Source organism: Panthera tigris, chromosome E1 (genome assembly GCF_018350195.1).
Source record: "Panthera tigris isolate Pti1 chromosome E1, P.tigris_Pti1_mat1.1, whole genome shotgun sequence".
NCBI classification, from domain to species: domain Eukaryota; kingdom Metazoa; phylum Chordata; class Mammalia; order Carnivora; family Felidae; genus Panthera; species Panthera tigris.
The window spans coordinates 56,226,057-56,248,134 of NC_056673.1; the positions used below are offsets into that span (position 1 = coordinate 56,226,057).

At 56.4% G+C, this 22,078-nt stretch overlaps 1 protein-coding gene across 3 annotated transcripts; it reads right to left on the reverse strand.

Moving 5' to 3' along the window:
* Positions 1 to 12,576: 12,576 nt before the first annotated feature.
* On the reverse strand, positions 12,577 to 21,973 carry CYGB (cytoglobin). Of its 3 annotated transcripts, none has more exons than XM_042967480.1 (4): positions 21,701 to 21,973; positions 16,819 to 17,050; positions 16,362 to 16,499; positions 12,577 to 13,904 (listed from the first exon to the last, which is right to left on the reverse strand). In XM_042967480.1, exons 1-4 carry the CDS (start codon positions 21,841 to 21,843, stop codon positions 13,830 to 13,832), a joined length of 588 nt encoding a protein of 195 aa, XP_042823414.1. In that variant the 5' UTR covers positions 21,844 to 21,973; the 3' UTR covers positions 12,577 to 13,829. The 3 variants fall into 3 exon arrangements, with proteins under 3 accessions (XP_042823414.1, XP_042823415.1, XP_042823416.1); XM_042967481.1 differs by having other exon boundaries at positions 16,336 to 16,499; positions 21,701 to 21,962; XM_042967482.1 differs by having other exon boundaries at positions 13,842 to 13,904; positions 16,326 to 16,499; positions 21,701 to 21,967.
* Between the last annotated feature and the right edge of the window lie 105 nt (positions 21,974 to 22,078).

Below are 22,078 nucleotides of genomic sequence, written 5' to 3' on the forward strand. Positions count from 1 at the left end.
GAGCCAGAGAACCTAAGTTCAGATCCCGGCCCTGCCGCTTCCTCTCTGTGTGGCCTTGGATAACCTACAACCTCCGGGAGCCTCTGCTTCCTACCCTGTAAATGGGGGTGATAATAGGCCCTGCCTCTTAGAAGCCCCTTTGAAGGCACCTGGCATTGCAGCTGCTATTGTTAGTATTAGCTATTATTGTTACTATTATCACAATGGGACCCCATGTCTCATCAATTTTGAGCCAATTTCTCCTCCCTCTCAGCCCAGAGAAGCTGGCCTTTGATTCCTGATCTCCCTGGGCCCGGCTTCTCCACAGCTCTGCCGCTCCCCTGGGGTGCGGACCTGGCATTGCTCTCTCCCTTTCCCCCAGGCACCCATAGTTGGGGGGGGGGGAGGGGGGTCCCACCTGCATCACCCTGTGGCCAGGGCCAAAACTCATGAACCTACCCCCTCCTGAAGGCATTGACAGGACTCAGCCAATTCCATCTGCAGGCTGGGTGTGGGCTGGGTGGGTGCTGGGTGTGGTGTGCCCACTAGCCCCCCCCCACCCCAGCAGTGGGCCACTCCGTCCTTCTGCCCTCTCGGCCCTTTGGCCTGGGTCTGGCTACCCAGATGGACCCTTCTTCCTCCTCGGCATAAGGAGGACTTGATTGACCTAGCCTCCACACTTCGGCCTAGACAAAACTGTGGCGAGGGGAGCGAGGAAAAACTCCAAGGTCCTGGTGCCCCTTTCTCAGCCCTGGTGGCTCTTATCTCGCCCTTGCACCTTGGGGAGGCCTGGCCTGCCAGGGCGAGCACAGTTTGAAGGGAGACTCTACTTGGGGGAGGGGGAGGGGCCTGGACCTGTGGGGACCAGAATCGAGCAGTCCTGTTGGTCTCAGGGGACAGCCAAGACCCTGGCCCTTTACAGAGTTCCTGTGGGTGGGGGTGGGAAGTTAAGAAGTGGAAAGAGGAGGAGGGCTCCTGGCTGCTGGGGATTATGCAGAGGAAGGCATCCCTCCTCCTCCCCATCCCCTAGGACTTGGGGGCGGGGAGTGGGCCAAAGCTGGAGGGTCGCTCCCCAGTAGCAGATGCAAGGACCATTTACCCACCACATCCCTGGGGGCTGTAGGCAGCGCAAAGAGGAAAGAGATCAGGGCCTGTGTGCAAAGGGCTGGCGCTCAGTAGGGATGTGGAAACACACAGGGACTATAACAGGAAGGTTAGGGGCGCCTGGGTGGCTCAGTCTGCTGTGTCCAGACTCAGGTCATGGTCTCGCAGTTCATGAGTTCGAGCCTTGCATCAAGCTTGCTGCTGTGAGCATGCCCCCCTCTCTCCTTCCCCCGCTTGTGCTCCCTCTCTCTCTCAAAAAGACAACAACAGGGGCGCCTGGGTGGCGCAGTCGGTTAAGCGTCCGACTTCAGCCAGGTCACGATCTCGCGGTCTGTGAGTTCGAGCCCCGCGTCGGGCTCTGGGCTGATGGCTCGGAGCCCGGAGCCTGTTTCCGATTCTGTGTCTCCCTCTCTCTCTGCCCCTCCCCCGTTCATGCTCTGTCTCTCTCTGTCCCAAAAATAAATAAAAAAAAAAACGTTGAAAAAAAAAATTAAAAAAAAAAAAAACGACAACAACAACAAAAACCTTTTTAAAAAACCCAACAGGAAGGGTAAAGGCAGCTGGCCATTTGGGGTCCTTTCCCTTTGACGCAGTTTTGGGGTGATGGTGGAGTTCGAAGCTGATGTCCAAGAAAGAACTCTTGAAGACCTCTTTGGTACAAAAAGGTGGTTTTATTAAAGCACAGGGACAGGACCCGTGGGCAGGAAGGGCTGCACGGTAAGTGTAGGGGGTGACCGTTTTTATGGAATCGGGGGAGACAAAGTCAAGAGGGAGTTTCCAGAGGCTTTCACATGGAGGCCTAGCTACTGTCAAACTAAGGTTGTTTTTCCCCTCTAACAAAGCAGTAATGTTAAGACAGTCGGGAGTTCCTGGACTTTAGGCTATTGATGGGATTGCCTTTTTCTGGCAGACTGGTGGAGGCTCTCATCAATTTAACCGTTTGTGGGTTTTTTGGTTTGTTTGGTCCTTTCCTGTTTTGGGGTAGCCTGGGGAGTCCAGGGAATATCACACATGTCCTAGGTGGGGGGTCGGTGCTGTTAGCCTGTACTCTGCCCTCAGAGCTCCCTTATCACCCTGATCTAAGGGCTGTACTGTGTTATCTCCCCTCTTGTTGACGTGGTTTGAAGCGGGGTTCATGAGCAAACCGTCCAGAAAGAATTCTTGGGGCGGGGCCGCCTGGGTGGCTCAGTCGGTTGGGCGTCCAACTTCCGCTCAGGTCATGATCCCACTGTTCGTGAGTTTGCGCCCGGCGTCGGGCTCTGTGCTGACGGCTCAGAGCCTGGAGCCTGTTTCAGATTCTGTGTCTTCCTCTCTCTCTCTCTCTGCCCTTCCCCTGGTCACACTCTGTCTCTCTCAAAAATAAATAAATGTTAAAAAAGACATTAAACATTTTTTTTGAAAAAAGGAGGAATTATTGAGACATTTTTGGTGCAAAAAGGTGATTTTATTAAGGCACGAGAACAGGACTCCTGGGGTTGAGAGAGCTGTACTGGGGTTGTGGGGATCAATTGATTAGATACTTTGGAGTTGGGAGAGGCAAAGATTGGGGAAGATTTAGAGGATCCTGGAGGCCTGGCTATTGTCAGGCTAAGGGATTTTCCCCCCCTGCAGCAAGGTATTAACATTAAGACAATTGGGAGTTCCTGGAGAAGAGTTATCCTTTGCCTGCCTCAAGTATTTGTCAATGGGCTGCAGGTTATAGGGAAATTTAATTTCATCTACATTTCTTTTTGCCTTTGTTCTCACATCATTGTGACAACTCCAGGAGAGGTACCATTATGATCGTGGGGCTCTAACTCACGACCCTGAAATTAAGAGTCACGTGTTCTATGGACTGAGCCAGCCAGCCGCCCCTGGCATAACTTCATTTACCTACGTTTAAAGAGAACATGCATGTGTTTGCTGGTAGGTGCGTTTGTGGAGTGACCTTGCGTGGGAGGGTAGTGGAAGGGAGGGGGACAGAGACCGGCTTTTCATTTTATACCACGTGCGCGTATTACTTTTCATCGCTTACAGAAAATACAGTCTAAGCTTTTTCTAAAATGAGCCTCAAGGCATCGGGAGGGTCTTGATAGGTAGGGATCAGGAAAGGAGTTCCTGGTGGAAAGAACACGAAAAAGGACACAGGAGTGAGGAAACCCCGGTTATAGGAGGGGAATTTCTGGCCCCTGTTTTGGCTGCATCCCAGGACACGTGGGAAGAATGATGGGCAATGGGTGTGGGGAGGCAGGCAGTGTCCGCTGAAGGCTCTGATGGGTCAGGATAGGTGTTTTTATTCCATTCGGCAAACAGCAGGGAGTTTTTAAACTGGAAAATTGGCGTCTAATAGTTTACTCTTTGTAAATTACTTTCGTAGCTATGATAGCATTTTTAATCTTGACAGAAATCCCGTAGGGTAGGCAAGACAAGCCTTGTAGATGATGAGGGACCATAAGGTGAGCTGAAGGCCATGCACCAGCTAGGGATACCCCCCCCCCCCCCCCCGCCCCAGGTGGGATATGTGTGATATTCCTCAGGCACTCGGGCTGCCCAGGAACAAAGGAAAGGAAAGAAAATGGTTACCTGATAGAGATCACACTCCTGCAGGACACGAGGCTGTACTAGTTTACAAATGTCTTAGTAAATTACCAGAAAAAGGCAATCTCATCAATAGCCTGCTCTCCAGAAACCTATAGACTCAGTTTCCTGGAGCCCCCACATCGCCCTCCCCTCCATAGTGATGCGGGGAACAAAGGCCAGAAGGAAATGGCAGGTAAAATTCAATTTCCTTTTAACCTGCAGCCCACTGGTAAATACTTGAGGCAAATACAAAGTATAACATTTCTACGGGAACCCCCTACTGTCAGTGCCTTATTGACTTTATCTCCCCCCAACTCCATAGTATATAAATGGTCACCCCTCGCACTTATAAGGCAGCTCATCCTGCCCCAGGGTCCTACCCCCGTGCCTTAATGAAATCACCTTTTTGCACCGAAGACGTCTCAAAAATTCTTTCTTGGCCGTTGGCTCTGAACCCCCATCTCTCCAAAACCCTATCACTTAACGACATTCAGATCACGAAGATGAGACAGTGTGACCCTCAGAAGAAAAGGGCAAAGTGACCCTGAAGTCATGAGTTAGCAAAGCCAAAAAGGTTCTGATAACATACCTTGGAAGGATGTCTTTGTATTTGTCCAGGGGCGTAAAATATTAGGGGCTCTCTTTGTTAGCTGAGATTAAAGGAAACCTAGAATACATAATGAGGTTCTATTGAATGAAGAGATGCTGATTTTCTTGTCAAGGTTCAGAGAGGTTTAGGGCTGTGCCCAAGGCCACACAGCTGGTGGAGTATAGAGCTGGGTACTGTCCCCAAGGCCCATGCTCTTTCCAGCCATCGTGGACCGTACCCATATGTCAGAAGGGTCGTTCTGGCTGTGTTTAGGATACGCAGGTTTGGCAAAGGTAGCAAGGCTCGTGAAGAGGCTACTGCAATGGTCCAGGTCAAAGGTATAGGGAAAGGGGGCCAGGGGACCTGAGTGGAGAAGAGGGATGAGAAAACATCCCCTCTGTCCAGAATTTGGCTAGCCCAGGACCCCAGTGGTCCTCTCCATTTATGCTGGGGGATGTACCCCCACCCCCACCCCCACCCCCTCTAGGGGGCAAAGTCAAGAAAGAGTCAGCTCAGGTGGGGTGTCATGCCCTGGCAGCTGGTATTGATGGTGCAGAGTTGCCACCTAGTGGTGACCGGGGGTGCTGCGCCAAGGAACCCCACCTGGTCCAGGAAACCCAGGGAAGCCATGATTCATCCATGCTCCCTTCTACCTGCTTTCTCATCAGAAAACCTGGCAGCCGCACCTAAATTCTACAGGCGTTAAGTCCACAGGCTAAGATGCCAAAGCCTCTATAACTCCTCTCTGCCGTCCTGCTCTCCTTTCAGAACATCCTGCCCAGAAAGGGGCACCAGTGACCCTCTCTCTCTCTGGGTGTTCCTGACCTACAAGACCCCAGGTACCCTAAGAGCTGCCTGCCACCCACGTGAAACGCTGGGGCGTCCAGTGTCCAGAGGCTGATGTGGTTAGACTCCTGGGCCCCAGAGATGCTTTCCAGCTCTGCCTCTTCCTGGTGCCGTCTCCTCCCCCACGGTGACCTTGAAATCTCTACCTCCCTCCCAGCAGCCTGCTCCCTGCACATGCTGTCTTCAACCCTTTATCAGCCCTCCTCTGGGGCATCCTAATCTCAGCCAAAGCTTGGTCATTCTGACTGGCCTTTGGGAATGGACTTGGAATGTTATTGCAGAATCCACATTACCTCCCACATCCTGGCTGGGCTCACCCTGCAGACCCCAGATCACTGCCGTATCTTTTCTTCCCTCAACCTTGGAGGCTGCAGTCACCCTGGGAGGGTGGTGGGGGCGGGGTGGGGGGATGCTGGCTTTGGTGGCAAATACTCCAGTCTACCCAACTCACCACTCACTAGCTGTTTGATGTGTTACATTAGGCAGTTTAGCTAACCTTAAGGTGCTGAGGCCTCCCTAGGAAGACACACTACCCTAGAGACTCCACCTAGAAGCCATAAGCAAAAAGATCGACAGATCTGATAACACAGAAGCTATAGACTTTTGTGCCATAAAAGATGCCCTCGACAAGGTTGAAAGCCAAGCAAATGGGAGAAAGTACTTCCAGTGAATGTAACTGATCAAGGATCAATATCTAGAAGCTAAACAAGAGGGCCCACAAATCAATTTTAAAATTACAAGATAAGAGAGGCACCTGGCCAGCCTGGCTGTCTGTCTGGGGAGCATGTGACTCTTGACCTTGGGGTTGTGAGTTTGAGCCCCACGTTAGGAGTAGAGATTACTTAAAAATAAATTTTTTTTTTTTTCAGAGAGAATGAGAGAAAGAGAGAGAGAGAGCATGCACACAAGCGGGAAGGGGGAGGGGAAAGGGCAGAGGGAGAGAGAGAGAGAGAATCCCAAGGAGGCTCCCATTGGGGAGAGCGAGGCAGGGCTTGATCCCATGGCCCTGGGATCATGATCTGAGCCAAAATCAAGAGTCGGATGCCCAACCGACTGAGCCACCCAGGCACCTGTTAAAAATAAAACCTTAAGGGGCGCCTGGGTGGCTCAGTGGGTTAAGTGTCCGACTTCGGCTCAGGTCATGATCTCACGGTTTGTGAGTTCGAGACCCGCATCAGGCTCTGTGCCGACAGCTCAGAGCCTGGAGCCTGCTTGGGATTCTGTGTCTCCCCCTCTCTCTGCCCCTCTCCTGCTCATGCTCTGTCTCTCTCTCTCTCAAAAATAAACATAAAAAAAAAATAAAATAAAATTATAAAAAGTAAGATAAAATCTTAAACAAAACAAGAGGAAAATTGGATAAAAGATATGAACAGATAATTCAAAGAAGAATATGTAAAAACAGCCAGTGAATATACCCGATGCCCAAGCCCACTAGTAACTGGGGGGAAATGCCAATTAAAACTACAGAGACTCGGGGCGCCTGGGTGGCTCAGTCGGTTAAGCGTCCGACTTCAGCTCAGGTCACGATCTCACGGTCCGTGAGTTCGAGCCCCGCGTCGGGCTCTGGGCTGATGATGGCCCAGAGCCTGGAGCCTGCTTCCGATTCTGTGTCTCCCTCTCTCTCTGCCCCTCCCCCGTTCATGCTCTGCCTCTCTCTGTCTCAAAAATAAATAAACGTTAAAAATATACATATTAAAAAAAAAAAAAAAAAAAACTACAGACACTCGTAGCATCCGGATCTCAGTACCTAAATGGAAGGCACCACTGAAGGAACCAGGGCTCCCTGGAAAAATGGCTGGCTCCGGGTCTGGGGCAGGGAAAGGGCATGGGGAGCTCAAGGCATCTTGTTTGTGACAGAAAGCAAGGAAGCTTTCAGAGATTAATGGCATCATGTCAAAAGGACATACTAACCCGCTGGAAGGGACTCCCACTGGCCAAACTGACACAATCTGAGTATCAAAACGAAAAATGAGTACAGGTGATGGAAATACACTAGAATCACAAAAAGTCAGTGTTCTTGAGAAATGTGAACAGGAGAAATCCAGAGAAGCTCTTAGGACCCCCCGGAGAGGCATTTATTAAACCAATACCTTACTCTGAAAGCTGATGGGGGGCAGGGGGCATCTGGCTGGCTCAGTCGGGGAAGAGCATGTGACTCTTGACCATGGGGTTATGAGTTCGAGCCCCATGTTGGATGTAGAGCTTACTTTAAAAAAAAAAGGTCAGAGGCGCCTGGGTGGCTCAGTCGGTTGAGCGTCTGACTTCTGCTCAGGTCATGATCTCGCGGTCCGTGAGTTCAAGCCCTGCGTCGGGCTCAGTGCTGACAGCTCAGAGCCTGGAGCCTGCTTCAGATTCTGTGTGTCTCTCTCTCTCTGACCCTCCCCCCATTCATGCTCTGTCTCTCTCTGTCTCAAAAATAAATAAACGTTAAAAAAAAATTTTTTTTTTCTAAAAAAAGGTCAATAAAGGGAAAATCTCAAGCATCTCTCCTGCCTTTTCAGCAGGAATTGTGTTTTAAAGTAACCAAATAGCCCTACTTTGGAGGAAGGAAAGATCCACTTTTCAGAAGAATGCCAGGGGTATTCCTTAGTTATGGCTACACTAACGAGTTACCCGCTTAAAACAACACACACTATTCTCTCACAGTTTCTGTGGCCCAGGAATCCAGGGTATCTTGAGAGACTATAATTGAAGTGTTAGCTGGGCCTGTGGACAGCTCAACGCCTGGCTAAGGGAGGATCCATTTCCAAGTTCATTGGCAATGGCTGTTGTCCAGAGAGGCAGGGCCAGCCTCATGGGCATGTGACCCGGACAGCAGCACAGGGCCCTGTGCTCAGAAGGGCTCTGTGCTAGATTTAATGCCCTGTAGTCTGTCGCTACTTTTGTCTTTGAACTTGTGTTTTGTAAGTGCTAACCAATGGGACGATGTGCTGTGCACGTGAGCAGAGGAGACATGCCATATATGTGTCCCCCATCGTTCCTTGTGGCCCCATTTACATAAATTATTCAAGATGCCCCATGAGCACCAGGCACGGTGCAAATGCTTTCTGTATATGGGTGAATTCATTCCATCCTCCAACAGCCCATTATACAGATGAGTAACTGAGACACCATAAATTCAAGTCGCCTGCTCAAGGCTTTGCAGCTGGCAAGTGGGGGCTGTTCTCGGGCAGCTTATACTCTATAGAGTCCCTGGAGAGAGACTGTTCTATTTTACTTTAAATTCACAGACTTGATTTCAGCTCGGGTCATGATCCCATGGTCGTGGGATGGAACCCCCCATCGGGGTTCCCTGCATTGGGCTCTGTGCTGAGCATGGAATCTGCTTAAGATTCTCTCTCTCTCTCTCTCTCTCTCTCTCTCTCTGTCTTTCTCCCCCTCTCCTTCTCCCCCACTTTCATGCACACAAGGGCATGCTTTCTCTCTAAAATAAAATTTGGGGGCGCCTGGGTGGCTCAGTCCAATGAGTTTCCGACTTCGGCTCAAGTCATGATCTCACGGTTCATGGGTTCGAACCCCACATCAGGCTCTGTGCTGACAGCTCAGAGCCTAGAGCCTGCTTCGGATTCTGTGTCTCCCTCTCTCTGGCCATCCCCCCCCCCCATCCCGCTCACACTCTGTCTCTCTGTCTCTCTCAGAAATAAATAAAGACATTTTAAAATTTTTTTAATAAAATTTCAAAAATTCATAGGTATTTCTAGACTCTTTTACAATGAGAATATATAAATGTATATTTATGTAATTGAAAAAGAAAAATAGTTAGAGAAGGAGGAAGAAAAAAAGAAAAGAAATCCTTGTTCTGCATTCTTCTTCCTCCTGGGGCCTGGTCCTTGCCTTCCCGGAACCCTCACTGTGGCCCGGTGCCCAGACCCTCTCTGTTCTCAGGGGGGCTACTAGTCACCTCTACGGCTTTCAGTTCCCTGGGGCCCCCTGAAGTAACTCTCAGGGGAGACTCTGGGCTCAGCAGAAAAGGGAAGAGTTCAAGAGCCCGTGGACTGCAGTGGTCACCTGGCCCTTCGTCTGGGGCTGCCATCACTGGGGCTTAGCACAGGACAGATTTGCCCACGGTTGCACAGTAAGGCAGGGCAAATGTGGACCGGTGCGTATCTCCTGGCGCCCGTCCGAAATGGTGCCACCCACACTCTGTCCTGAGAAGCACGAAAGCTGTTCTGAAAAGCTTTGGTCCCTCGGGCTCCCAAAGTCTTTACCAGAGTCTGGGTCCCACCACTCCTCCCGAGCTGGGAACATGGGGACTCCTACCATCGGCCCAGATCTCAGTTCGGGAAAGAGAAACTCAGAACCTCAGGTCTGTGAACGCTCACTGTCACTTCTCTCCCTGAAGCTCTGTGGGGCCTTTTCGCTTCTCCCCAAAGTCTCAGACCCCAGCTCCTTTATCGACTTCCATAACCTCCCCCATTATTAGCTGTTGCTTCTATAGGGCCTTCTAGACCCCAGAGGGCTGTCCAGGACCTGGAGGCCTTTGGTAGGTCTGAGCTGGGGCCAAAAAGATTCGAGAAAGCATTGCCCAGCTGCTAGGTGGAGACAGACTATGAAAGCAGCAGAGTGGTGAGCAGGCCAGGCCACGGGCTCAGGCCAGGAGTCCAGGCGAGGGGGGACGGCTTCTTGCTCTGTTCTGTGTGCTTCACTCTGCTTCTCTCTGCTGAGCTGTTGAGGGGCTCGGACTTTGGGGTCAGTCTGGAGTTCCTGCTCTGTGACTGTGAGCAAGCTGTTAACTGAACCCAGTCCTTGGGCCTTAAAATAGGGTCATGAGGAGTATCTCCGAGGCTGTTGGAGGAGAACAGATGAGGCCCGTCTATAGGCACTCCCTCCTACCCCCAAGACTATTGTCCTCGCTGGTCTGAAATTATTTCGGGGTTCACACATTCTCAGGCGCCCCTAGTCTGCTTTTTTTTAATAGAGCATTTAACTTTTACCGCTTGGTTCAAACTACGGGAGGATATTTTCATATATAGGTGGGAGGGCTCACATTTTTCCTTTTTGCCTCAGATGATGTCCGTTAAAGCGAGGGAGGAAGGCGGGCCCACAGAGAAAGGGAAGTAGGAAAGGGAAGGTCGCCGGCCCACAGTGCTCGGCCTCTGGTGAAGGTCTCACCAGTCGGCCAGCAGGGGGCGCTGTGGGGCCGCGCGGCCAGGACTGGTTGGCGGGGAAGGAGCCGGAGTCTGGGCACCCCCGTTCCTGACACCCCATCACTCACAGCCCGAGAGCGCCAGGGGGAGCTGGCCCAGTTGCTTAGCTCTTCAGCGACAAGGCTATCCCTGAGTGTAGAGCACGAAAGCCCAGACATTGCTCCCCTACTCTGGGGACGGCCCACCGGGGACACCTGGGCTCTGCCCAGTTGGCGGTAAGTTGGACTTGTCCCTCCCCCACCCCACTCCCCACTTCCCACCCCTGTCCAGCAGCATCTCTAGCCCAGGTCTGGGGGGGGTCGCTCACTGCCTGCGCCCCCTCTCTAGGTGGTGGGGAGCCGAGATAAACTTTCTCAAGGGCCACATTCCAGAATGATTCCAGTTTTGCTGGGTTCGGAGGCCCCTTCACTAAGTGAAGTGAAGGAAGGGGTGTCTTTCCTCCCAGAGGCTCTCCCCCGCCCCGCCCGCAGATGCCCCTTTTCCTCTCGCAGCCCTGCAGCCCCCAACCCTGGCTCTGGCTCAGCCTGAGCTCCTTAGGGTCCTTCAGGCCACCTCGCTGTCCTTTGTCCTGCTTCCTGAGAGTTTCCTCCTTCATTCACTGCCTTCCTCTTTCCATCTCCGCCCCTCCTCTCTCAAGACCCATCTTGGCCAGTCCGCCCTCTCGCCTCCTTCCATTTGCTGCTTCCGATGGCCTGACAGTCAGGTCACCCTGCCTCGAGCAGCTCTTACGTCCCCAGTGCCGTGGCTGGCTTCTGTCCTCTTCCTCCTGGTACCTACCTTGTTCACTTATTTTATTTTTTATTTATTCATTTTGAGAGAGAGGGAGAGAACATGGGCAGGGGAAGGGCAGAGAGGGAGAGAGAGGGGATCCCAAGCCGGCTCTGCACTGTCAGCGCGGAGCCCAACGTGGGGCTCGAACTCACGAACCATGAGATCATGACCCGAGCCGAAATCAAGAGTCAGACGCTCAACCGACGGAGCCACCCAGGCTCCCCTCACTCCTATCTTAAGTTAGAGGTGACCACGCAGCCCAGAAAGGCGAAACGGCTTGCCCAAAGTCACACAGCATTAGGAAACAGGCTGGCCCCGGGAGTCCAGCGCTCCATCCCGGGGACACAGCCTCCCTGGAAAGGCCTTGCCCCATTGACGTCCTCTCCACCCGGCACTTACGTCTCATGCACACAGCTCACTCTTGTCCCCGTGTACGGGTCTTGCTTTCTATGAGTGGAATTCATTTAGTCTCTGGATTTCTACTGAGCACTTCTGCTGTCCCAGGCCCAAGAGATTGAAGGCATAGCCTGCATTCAAGGAGTTCATGGTCTGGGAGATAAGACTTTTCCTGTCAGCTGAATCTTCCCAGGCAGCCAGGAGTCCTCCCAAGGGGCGGAGGCTGCTTCCTGCTTCTCCTGCAGCCCACCCAGGGGTGGTGACCTCCCCGCCCCTCCTTGGGGAGCTGATGCTCTGGCTGTTGCTTCCATTGTGTGTGGGGGCTGGGCGGGTCAGCCTGAGGCTGTGGGATGCAGGATACAAAGCTTGGGGAGGGGTGGGTGCGGAGAGCGCAGGGAAAGGGCTAGGGGTGTCAGGTTGGTACTAACAGACTTCCTTTCTCAAACTCCGGAGGGTTGGCCTTCCGCAGGGAACTGGAGAACACTTTGCTCTCCCCTCGTGGGAGGCTGGGTGCTCGGGTCTGACAAGTGGGGGCCCGATCCTTGGCTCTCTCACTGGCCCATGAGACCAGCAGGGGCCCTTCTTCCTGAAAGTCTCTCCCCGATTCCTCCCTCACTCATTCTATCCTCCTTAGGGAGGAGAGTTCCAGAACCAAAGATTAAAAGCCCCTTGACTTTTGAAAACAAGCACAGGGGCACCTGGGCGGCCCCGTCAGTTGAGCATCCGACTTTGGCTCAGGTCATGACATCGCGGCTCGTGGGTTTGAGCCCCGCGTCGGGCTCCGTGCTGACAGCTCGGAGCCTGGAGCCTGCTTCGGATTCTGTCTCCCTGTCTCTCTGCCCCTCCCCCGCTCACACTCTGTCTCTCAAAAATAGACAAACGTTACAAAAAATTTAAAACAAGCACAAACACCCTTGCTGGCTCCCTCACCACTCCCGCCCCCCGACACAAGCCCCAAAGCCCAGCTTCCAGTCTCCAGCTCTGTGCTCCTGATGAAACGGGTCGGGGCGTCCACTCCCGTGGTGAGCCCCAACTCAGAGGGGCCCCGGCCAGCCTAGGCTGAGGTACAGGAGAGCGGGCCCTTGGGTGGCTCCCAAGAAAAGCCCTGAGCCCTGAACTGAGGAGGGGAGGCAGAGGCCAGGGACAGCTGGCAGGAAAAGACAGAATGAGCAGCACAGACGCGGGAAGAGCGAGTCTGTTTAATGACACGGCTGGGACTGGTTACAAACATCAGAAACTACAAAAGGGCAGACAGTTGACGCATGGCTGCAGGAGGAGGGACGGGAGGGGACACAGGCACAGCAGCCACAGCAGCCAGACACCCTTGAGGATGGTACACGACCAAGGGACACACATGGGGGGGGGTCCCCCGCATCTCTGACCCAGATGGGTGGGCAGGACCAACTGCCAGTCAGCAGCCAGGGTGGGGGGAGGTGGGGAGGGAAGGCCCGAGGCCCGCAGAGCCCCGGGATGGGGACATCTGGCCTGTCATCTCTGACAGTAGCATAGAGCCCCTGCTTCTGCTGGGATCCTGAGCAGCAAAGGCAGATGGGGCTGGCATTCGAGGCTTCTTTACCACGGCCCCTCCCCCAGGGCAGGCATCCTGTCCCACACGCTGGCCCCTCTGCTGGCCCTTGCCCATATGGGCTGGAGCAAGTCAGGGAGCCACATCCTTTGGGGGTGGGGGGGCAGGGGGAAGCCAAATCTTTTTAACCTAGAAGTGGGAAGCAGGAATGTGGGGAGCTGGTCAGAGAATGGGCTGGACTTGGCTGGCAAAGCTGGGTCACCCCAACCCTCCCACCCAGGCCCTCGGGTCACCCCAACCGTGCCCACAGGCCTAGATTCTCTCCGACACGGGACCCCCCATCTCTGCCACAACACTCTGTCCTCTGCCCAGAAGCATGACAAGGACCCCTCCCTGCCCCACACGCAGATGGGCAGAACCCAAGCTTCCCAAGTGCCTCTGGGCCCCTGGGCCCCGCAGATACACAGTATAGATATGTATGTATATATATATATATATATATTTTATATATAGATCGTATATAGAATATATCTGTATATATTGTAGATGTGTGTGTGTGATGCTCTAGATAGGTGACACGGGACCTGCATGCTGGCCGGGCAGACAGAAACGGGGCTGGTTTATTCCCGGAGAGACTCGGACCTGCCCCGGACTCCTGCCAGCTGCTCAGCTGGGTCTCTGACAGAGAGTAGAAAAGCTAAGAAGGGTGGGCCCAACTCTTCGAGGAGGAAGGGTACCCCATCCCCACAGGCCACTGAGCTGGGGTCAGCATCCAGGCAGCCAGCGCCACCTCCTGGCGGCTCCGGTGGGGACCGTGGCCACAGCAGAGGCTGCCTCTTTCTGGGAAGACGAGTCAGGGATTCCTCCAGCTTCCTTGGCACCCAAGGAGGGTCTTCAGAACTCGGCCTTCGGCTCAGGGTGCTGCCTGGGAGGGGGGAGGAGAGAGGGGGGGTCCTATGGCCCCGAAGAGGGCAGCGTGGCCGGAGGGCTGTGAATGAGATAGCAGATGAAGTGAGAGGTTATGGGGGGAGGGGCATGGAGTGGGACCAAGGGACGCCGGGAGGGGGGCAGCGGGGAGGGATCAGGGGATGGCAAGGCAGGACAGTATCTTCCAAGAGACCCATCACACTGCAGCTTGGAGGCAACCCACTAGACCCCAGTTCTGCTAGGAACCTGCTGTGTGGCCTCAGACAAGTCAGGTCCCCCCGCCCCCCGCCCCCGGCCCCCAGATCTTTCTCTCCACCATGCGAATCACATCTGAAGTAACATCAACTGTGTGAACGTGTTTCACACGCTGCAAAGAACCCTTCCAACATCAGCTCTTTTTCTATGAATTCTGAGACCTGTGCCTTCACTCTGGTTGACCCAGCTGGGTACCCTTCCTGCCACACAAAGGCATTCTCTGCCCGAAAAGCCCCTGTGCTGGCCCACCACCGCTTCCCTGATGAGAGTGACTGGATGGAAACCCTGCTAAGACCCTGCTGTGTAACTGCCTCCCACTGTCTCAACCCATTTGAACCTTAGCAGTAGGTTGGGTGTGTAGGCCCCGGGCCCAGGGAGACAGGCCTTCTGGGGGCCCACACCCCCGCCCTCAGGAGACCCGGGTCGGGGGGGGGTGGGGGGGGGAGAGTGTGCAAAGGGACGAGGGGACAATCGCCTTCATGTCTGGCGGGGGTGGGGGTGGGGAGTGACCTAAATTCGAGATGCCTAAGTCTAGATGGGGGCGGGGCCCCTGTAGCCCTTCGCGGCTCACTCTGCGAGGAGCAGAAATGGGCAGACTGAGATTCTGCTGGTTTCTTCGTGTTTGGGGTTTGGCGAGATGGAAGTCCCAGGGGTCCAGCTGGGGCAAGACAGGGGAGGGGACAGGGCTTCGTGTCGGGAAACGCTGTCCATGTGTTTCTGATTCACTGGGGCGTGCACTGGCCAGCTCTCTCTCCTTCTCCCCCTCCGGTCCCTCTAGGCCCCTGTAAAAAAAGCCCTTTTCTCTAGAAGCAGGAAGTCTTGTCTCCTGGCTGTAAACAAACTCATCTCCGGCAGCAGCGAAGAAGCCAGGCCGGGGAGAGGCGTGGGAGGGCAACCCCCTTCCCCCCAACTGACCCTCCCTGGCCCCTCTGTCTGCTTCCGGCAGCTCTCTAGGCTCTGCCAGCACCCCCTCTGGCAGGTAAAGGTCTCTTGCCTGCTTCCCGTCCACCCTGGGGATCTGGGGCAGATCCCCAGGGCCCAGCTGTGCACATCTGGAGTTGCTGCCTGGCTGTAGCCAGAAGTTCCCGAGCTCCCCGAGCTCCCCGAGCTCCCCTCCCTCCCCGGGTGGTGCCGATGTGGGGGGAAGGGAGCAGGAGCACGCTGGGGCCAGTGTGGTCAGCGGCAGGAAAGTCAGGAGGCCTGGCCTCCCAAGGTTGCCCTCCAGGGACCTCCCCCAGAGCTGGGCCCGGAGGCCTGCGAGCAGGAGGTCTAGGAGGTTCCGTGGGCCAGCTTGGAGCCTGGGGAGGAGACGCGCCTTTTCTATGGGAAACTGCTGGGAATGTTTCTCTACAACGCGTGTCCTGAGCTGCTGGCTGACCCCTGCTTCCCATTCCCGCCCACGCTCCTCTCCCTCTTCCCTACTCGAGCTCTGCCTCCTCCGCCCCTCCGTGGAGCTCCCAGAGCCGCCTTGCCCCTTGGGGGCCCAGGCAGGCCGGAGTGTTCCCAGCCACCATGTCTAGGGGCCAGCCCTCCCCTCGTGCTCTGACTCGGCTGGAGTCACTGAGGCTGGCCACCCTCCTCGAGCCCATCCCCAGAACTGGGAACCCGGCCTCCAGGGCCAGCCTAGAAATAAACACACACCCCCCCCCCCCCCGCTCCCACCCCATGGTGTGCGTGGTGGTGATACCCACGCAGGCCCCTCGTGGGCCTGGGCACGTGCACGTGTGTGCACACGTCCTTGTGATTCTCTGGCTCCAGCCCTGTTGAGGCAGAGGCAGCGGGGAGCACTGGTCAGCCTTAGATGAAAAACAGCCCCCACGTGGTTGGTACCTAGGGAGGAAGTTGCAGGAGCTGGCCTGGGCTGCCTCTGGGCTCGATGAGCCAGCCTTCCTGCTAGGAACCTCTAGCTGCTGCTAGACCCTCCCTCTCTGCCTTGGGCCGCATTGGTGTTGGGCCCTCTGGGTGCTCTCTGGTTCTAGGCAGCAGGATGGCTCTCCTGGAGGAGGACTTGTCTGAGGCTCACTGCTCTGAGTAGCCTCGAGCAGGCGCCCTGGGCTCAAGCCGGCCCGTGCCTTTCCCATCGTGCCTGTTCTTAAGGGTGCCAGACCCCAGACCCAGCCTCCCGGAAGGGTTCCCGCCCCAGCAGTCAGCTCCAGTGCCCCAGGAGAGATGGGAGGTCAGGGGGCGGGGGAGAACACAGCAGGGAGGCTGCCCGGCCCACCCTCACCCCTCCTCACGTGGTGGCGTTGGGGACCTGCTGTACCCAGCCCACTTCCTTGTAGGCAGCGGTCACATGGCTGTAGATGAGGCCACGCAGCTTGGCCCAGGCTCTCTGCGTCTCTGGTGGGAAGTCATTGGCAAATTCCTCGGCGATCACTTCCAGAATTACCCCGGAGAGGATCTGGGGGCAGAGGGAGGAGCGGGAAGTAGATGCCTGGGCGTCTTGCTCCCCGAAGCTTCCCAGGGCCCGCAGCACCCCTTCTACCCAGTGTCTGGCCGAGGGCATTACTCCCGACACAGCAGCCTGGCAGCTTTGGGGACCAGACACCTTCGAGACCCAGCCCCGGCTGCCCTCCGATCCTGCTGCCCCTCGCTGTCACAGCCACCCCAGGGGAAGAAGCTGGGCTGCCCAGTGGTCACCTCTGCTGCCCCCTCCCCGAGCGTTCCCAGAGCAAAGCAAGGTGGGTGGTTAGAGTGGCCGCACCCACCCAGCCACGTACCTTGAAGTACACGGGCTCCACCTTGTGCTTGAGGGCGTGGGCTTTGCCCACAAGGGCGAGCACAGAGGATACCTTCTCGGGGTCATGTAGGTTCTCCACGACGGTGTTGAGGGCCCCCATGACCCGGCAGGCGTGTTTCCGCAGCTGGGGGCTCCGCTCCATTTCCAGGGGCTCGGTCATGTGCTTGAACTGGCTGAAGTACTGCTTGGCGGACGGGAAGTTCACGAAGAACCTGGCAGGAGGTGGGTGATCGCTGAAGGTGGGGCAGCCCGGCCCCACCCCGAGGTGGCCAGGATACAGGGGGTGCGGGGTAGGAGAGGCAGGACCAGTCATCGTTTCGCCACCACGGGTGCTGTCTCTCGGACACAGGCCCTCCGTCTGGCCGAGCAGGCTTACATGCAGCCCCCCACCCAGGTCCTGGCCATTTCTGTCGGCCAGACTTGCACAGACCGTCGGCTCTGTCTCTCAGGCCTCTGCCTTCCTCGCTCTGGCCTCCTTTCTAGACCCTACGCGCCCTTCGACGCCTGCTCCAGTCACAGCAGAGACACTAGGAGCTCTAGTTCTGGGATCTCGGGCCAGTGCGACCCCGGGGCAAGTGACTTCACTTTTCTGGGTCTCAGTTTCCTCATCCGTGCGATGGGCATCGTTGTTCCTAGCTTGTTATGAGGCTGCACGGAGAGACCGCGTGGGGAGCCCTCAGCACAGCAAATGCCAGCCTTTATCACGATAAAGGTAGGGCTTTCTCTGTGAACAAAGCACAGCCCAAGTGACTTAGCTCAGGTCACCCGGTCAACGGAGAGAAGCAATGAGACCCAGTCCTCCCGCCTGCGCGCGTCTTGGGGGCAGACCCCAGGTCTTTCTAGCTCTCTCCTCCCCTCCCCAGCTTATCTGAAATTGTCTAACACACTTCATTAGGTCAAACATCACTTTCATTAGGTCGCTCTCCTGCTCAAAAACATTCACCGGCTCCCCATTGTCTACCAGCCAGAGTCAATGTCCTTAATCCGGGATTCCAGTCCTTTAATTTGCGATTAAACCGTCCCAACTCAAGCCATCTTCCTCCAGCCCACGTACTGCTGGTAAAACATTCCTTGAGCGTGCCAGCCTTTCTGTCCACACGGTGGAATGTCTTCCTTACTCTTCCTCTGGTCAGACTTGCCTTCCCAGAGTGCCCAGGCTGTGCCCGGGGGCTACTGCTTTCCCCTCAAGGCCATTAGGGGTTCCCTGACACCTTTTATGGACTCTTTTCCTTTCTGCCTGTTGGATTGGGTCCCACAACCCAACTCTCACACACCCTCTGACCCATCACCTCAGGGCCCAGGGCCCTGTGGCCTGCAGGATGATACTGGAGAGCTGACTGTGGTGGGAGGTCACACACAGGCTCCATCGGAACTTCCCACAACGGGATGGAATGTCTTGGGCCTGTTTTGTCAGGTTGTTTCACACCCCTGGGGTATCTCCCCCCTTTGCGATCAGAGAAAGCCGATAATTTGCCAAATCAGCCCTTTGGCCAAAGAGCCCAGAACAGATGCAGGAAGAAAGGCATCTGGCCCAGGCCATCCCTCCAGGCGACAAAGCGGCTGCTGGCGGGGGGGAGTGACGGGGACACAGTCCATGTGGAGACCCAGGGTGACCTTGGGCAAACTACTTCACAACCTCCTGTCCGCAAACGCGGGAGAGGAGATCCTCTGGCTCGATACTTCACAGATATTCTGGTGGGGGCCAAATGAGGCAATGAGGCTGAAAATACACTGGATTTTTCTGGAGAGGCCCTGTAATGAAGGACAAATGTAAACAGCCCAATCTGGACTTAAATGAGTATCTTAGACTTCGGGCGTTTCACATCGCAATAAAAATAATGATCGCTGTTCGCCCGGCGGCGCGTGTAACAATATGCAAAACGTCCCAGCCTGTTATTTCATTTAATTGCCTCGACCAAGCAGGCATTGTATCCATTTCACTGAGGAGGAAATAGCAGGGGATACTCACTGAGCACTTACTAGATTGTCTCATTAATCCTGCAAAACGCTCCTGAGGTTGCCACCGCCTTTATCGCCGCATTCTGTTTTAGGAATCTGTGCCCAAGATTGCCCAGCAAAGTGGGTAGCAGGGCCAGGAAGGAGCCCAGACGGTCCCTGCCTCGACGGCTTCCCCATCCTGCCTTCGGGGAGGCGGCTGTGCCAGGGAGATGGTGGCCTGGAACCCAATGGGTCTCCTGCCTCAACACCCAGGGCCAGGTTGTGGCCCCTGAGAAGTGACAGTCCCAGGGAGCGGCCCGCGCTGGACCAGGGGAGTCTAGGGGTCGTGTGCTCTGCTCCTTCATCCGGGCTTCTCTCCCCGGCCCCTCCACCCTTCCACGTGTACTCTCGACCCTCCCAGTCAGCCTTGGGGAGTTTCTCAGCTCCCAGAGGCATCTGGGTTTCCAGTAGAGCCTGAAATAGGCTTGTCTGAGTGCGAGGGGGAAGGCGGCAGAGTTACAACCGGGAGGGGAGACTTTCTAGAGCTGGGAGGGGAGACTTTCTAGAGCTTGGGCGGTCGCACTGCAGGTGCGGGGTCTGGCTCAGACTCCAAGACTGCTTCGCCACGGCCACTGCCACTCCACGGGCTTCGTGGCTGCGCACTCCTGGGGCAGGGGGAGGGGAGAGGGCGTGGGGGTGCGGCTGGCCTTAGCCCAGTGGGGAGGGAGGACCTGAGATGAATGGGTCAGACCAGTTTCTCAGGCTCTCACTGGGGCCTGTCCCTGTGGACGTGAGTAAAGTTGGGGAGGGGGGCGTGACAAACTGGGGAGGGGCCTTTGGGACACCTGAGAAGCTTATCCCTTATAGCCCCTTTAACCCAGCCCTCCCCCAACTGGCAGGTCATGGGGCAGAGAGCAGGAAGAGACCCAGGAGAGGAAGGCTGGTGAGGCTTGGAGGAGGGAGGCTGGCAGGGAGGAGCTGGGCTCCAGTCAGCACAGAGGTGGGGTCAGGTGAAGCGTGGCCTGGGCTGACCAGCAGACGAGACCTAACTGCTATCTCGGGCCTTCTCAGATTAATTGTGGGCCTCTCACTGAGCACTGAGTCCATTGGTAAATGCCCCCCTCCCCCAGCCCAAACCCAGCCTCCCTAAGAGTCGGGAATGGGGAACTGCAGGGGCACAGAGAGAAAGGAAATCTTGCCAAGACATCAGCCTCTCCAGAAACAGCCCTGGCCTTAGTGGTCAGTTCCCTCTTCTGCATCCCCCCCCCCCATTCCTGGGGAAGTTGGGCGGTACCCCAGGAGCTGGATCTTGGACACGTCCCCTCCACGTCCTCCCTGGCAAAGGGCAAGGTATCTGGACAGAAAATCTCCAGGGTCCCGTGGACTCCACCTCCTTTCTTCCGGGTGACCCATGTGCTCACCGGGTGCATCCTGAGGCCTGGTGGGCTGGCGTGTGCCAGCATACATGGCTAAGAGCCACCCTCCAGGGATGCAGTCTGGCACATCTGTGACTCCACGACCCACAGTGTGCTTGTGTGGGTGCTCCCACGTGCAGGTCGGCGCCTGAGAATGTCTGATGGCTTCGGGATCTGAAACCCCCTCTTGGTCTCCCCGCCATCCCCCCCTGTGTTTCTGGGCCTCGGAGCTGCCCACATACCCATATCCCTTCCTCTAGAATCCTCCCCCAAAGAAGAGGCCACTCAAGAGTGCTTCTTGCTCTTTTTTCTCCAAAATCTGGTTCCAAGTTGGAATCAGGGCATATCAATATGGAGCTGGGCAGGTCCCAGGCCTGGGGGAGGCAGAAGGGAGAGAGAGTCGGGGAGGCACAGGAGCCAAAGCCGGGCCAGGACTGGGAGACAGGCATGCATTTCCACTCTTCTTTTCACAAGCAAGGGTTCACCCTATCTCCAAATAGTAAGACTGCCCTACTCTGCTGGAGATCAGGCAGCTTCCCTCTGCTGCTGACAGGGGGGTTGAGGGTGAGTTGCGGGTCTGCCCCCCCCCCCCCCCGCCCCGGGGACCAGCGCGTGTGGGAAGAGAGCATCAATCTGCAGCTAGAGTCAGTCACTAGCTTGTGGGGGCTGGGGACATTAACTATAGAGGAACGGTATGTGTTTACGGGGCCTGTAGATGTGTAAATAAGTGAGACTTCAGGGGCATGTGGTACCTGGATAACCTCTGAGCCCAAGACACATGGCCTTTCCTCCCCAAGGGGTGGTTTCAGGGTGGAGCCTTGACTCCTGAAGCTTCTTCCTTTCCCTCCACCGAGCTCAGCAGGGACGGTACCCTAGGGACTGCTTGCTTCTCCACTCACCTGTGCCTCACCTGGGAGCTCGCTGCCCTCCCAGCCCCTAGGGGCAGGAAGGGGCCGGCTGGGAAAACTGGACCCCCCTGTGACCTACTCCTTCTGACCTCTATACTCTGGCCCTTGGCTCTGTCCTTCCAGGAGGTTTTGAACACGGAAAGGGGCTGCGCTGGAGAGAGGGGTCTGCTCCTCTTTGCCCGCCTTCTAGGCTGAGCCTCAGTGTTCCTGCCTCTAAAATGGGGAGCCCCCGACGCAGGGTGGGTGAAACGTGTGCCTGTGACAGCTGGGTTGGGTGGCTGGGGTCGCTGGTGAGGAAGGCACGGCCAGGAGTTCTGAGGCCCCGGGAGAGGAGGGGGACAGAGGCGTCCTCCTTCTGTGTCTGCCTCTTAGTTCCTAGCCCCTCGCCCAGAGCCAGGACGGGCTCGGCCAGGGCTTCGCCCACCCCGGGGAAGCCCCACACTGCCTGCACCCGGGCAGGCCCGGCCCCAATTTCAGCCGGAGAGGTGGCGCCGGAGGAGCTCAGGAGCTCGGACCCGGGGCCGAACCCGCCCCTGCCTGGAGCCGCTGCCGCCCGCCCTCCCCCGGACTCGGGCTCGGCCGGGGCCGGAGTGACACCTACCTCACCAGGATGGCCACCCCCACGTCCTCGCAGTTGGCATAGAGCCGGGCCCACGTAGCCTGCACCGCCTTCCTCTCCGCCTCGGACAGCTCCTCGCTCCGCTCCCTGCGCTCAATCTCCATCTCGCCCGGCACTTTCTCCATGAGCAGCTCCAAGCCCAGCCCGGCTTCGCTCGGCGGCGGCGGGGCGCGGGGCGCCGGGCGCGGGGAGCCGGGGCCGGCTGCGTGCGCGGCGGGCGGGCTGGCGAGCGAGGGGTAGAGCGCGCCGGAGGGAGGGAGCGTGTCTGTCTGTGCGCGCCGGGTGTGTGTGTGTGTGTGTGTGTGTGTGTGTGTGTGCAGGGTATATGTGCGGGGGGCGGGGGACCGCGAGCGGGGGGCG

Coding starts and splice junctions, on each gene's coding strand:
- CYGB (XM_042967480.1), bottom strand. CDS start 21,843: ATGGAGAAAGTGCCGGGCGAGATGGAGATTGAGCGCAGGGAGCGGAGC. Junction 17,051..21,700: donor GGGGTGGCCATCCTGGTGAG/GTAGGTGTCACT, acceptor ACCTCCTGCCAG/GTTCTTCGTGAACTTCCCGT. Junction 13,905..16,361: donor CCTACAAGGAAGTGGGCTGG/GTACAGCAGGTC, acceptor TCTCATTCACAG/CCCTCCGGCCACGCTGCCCT.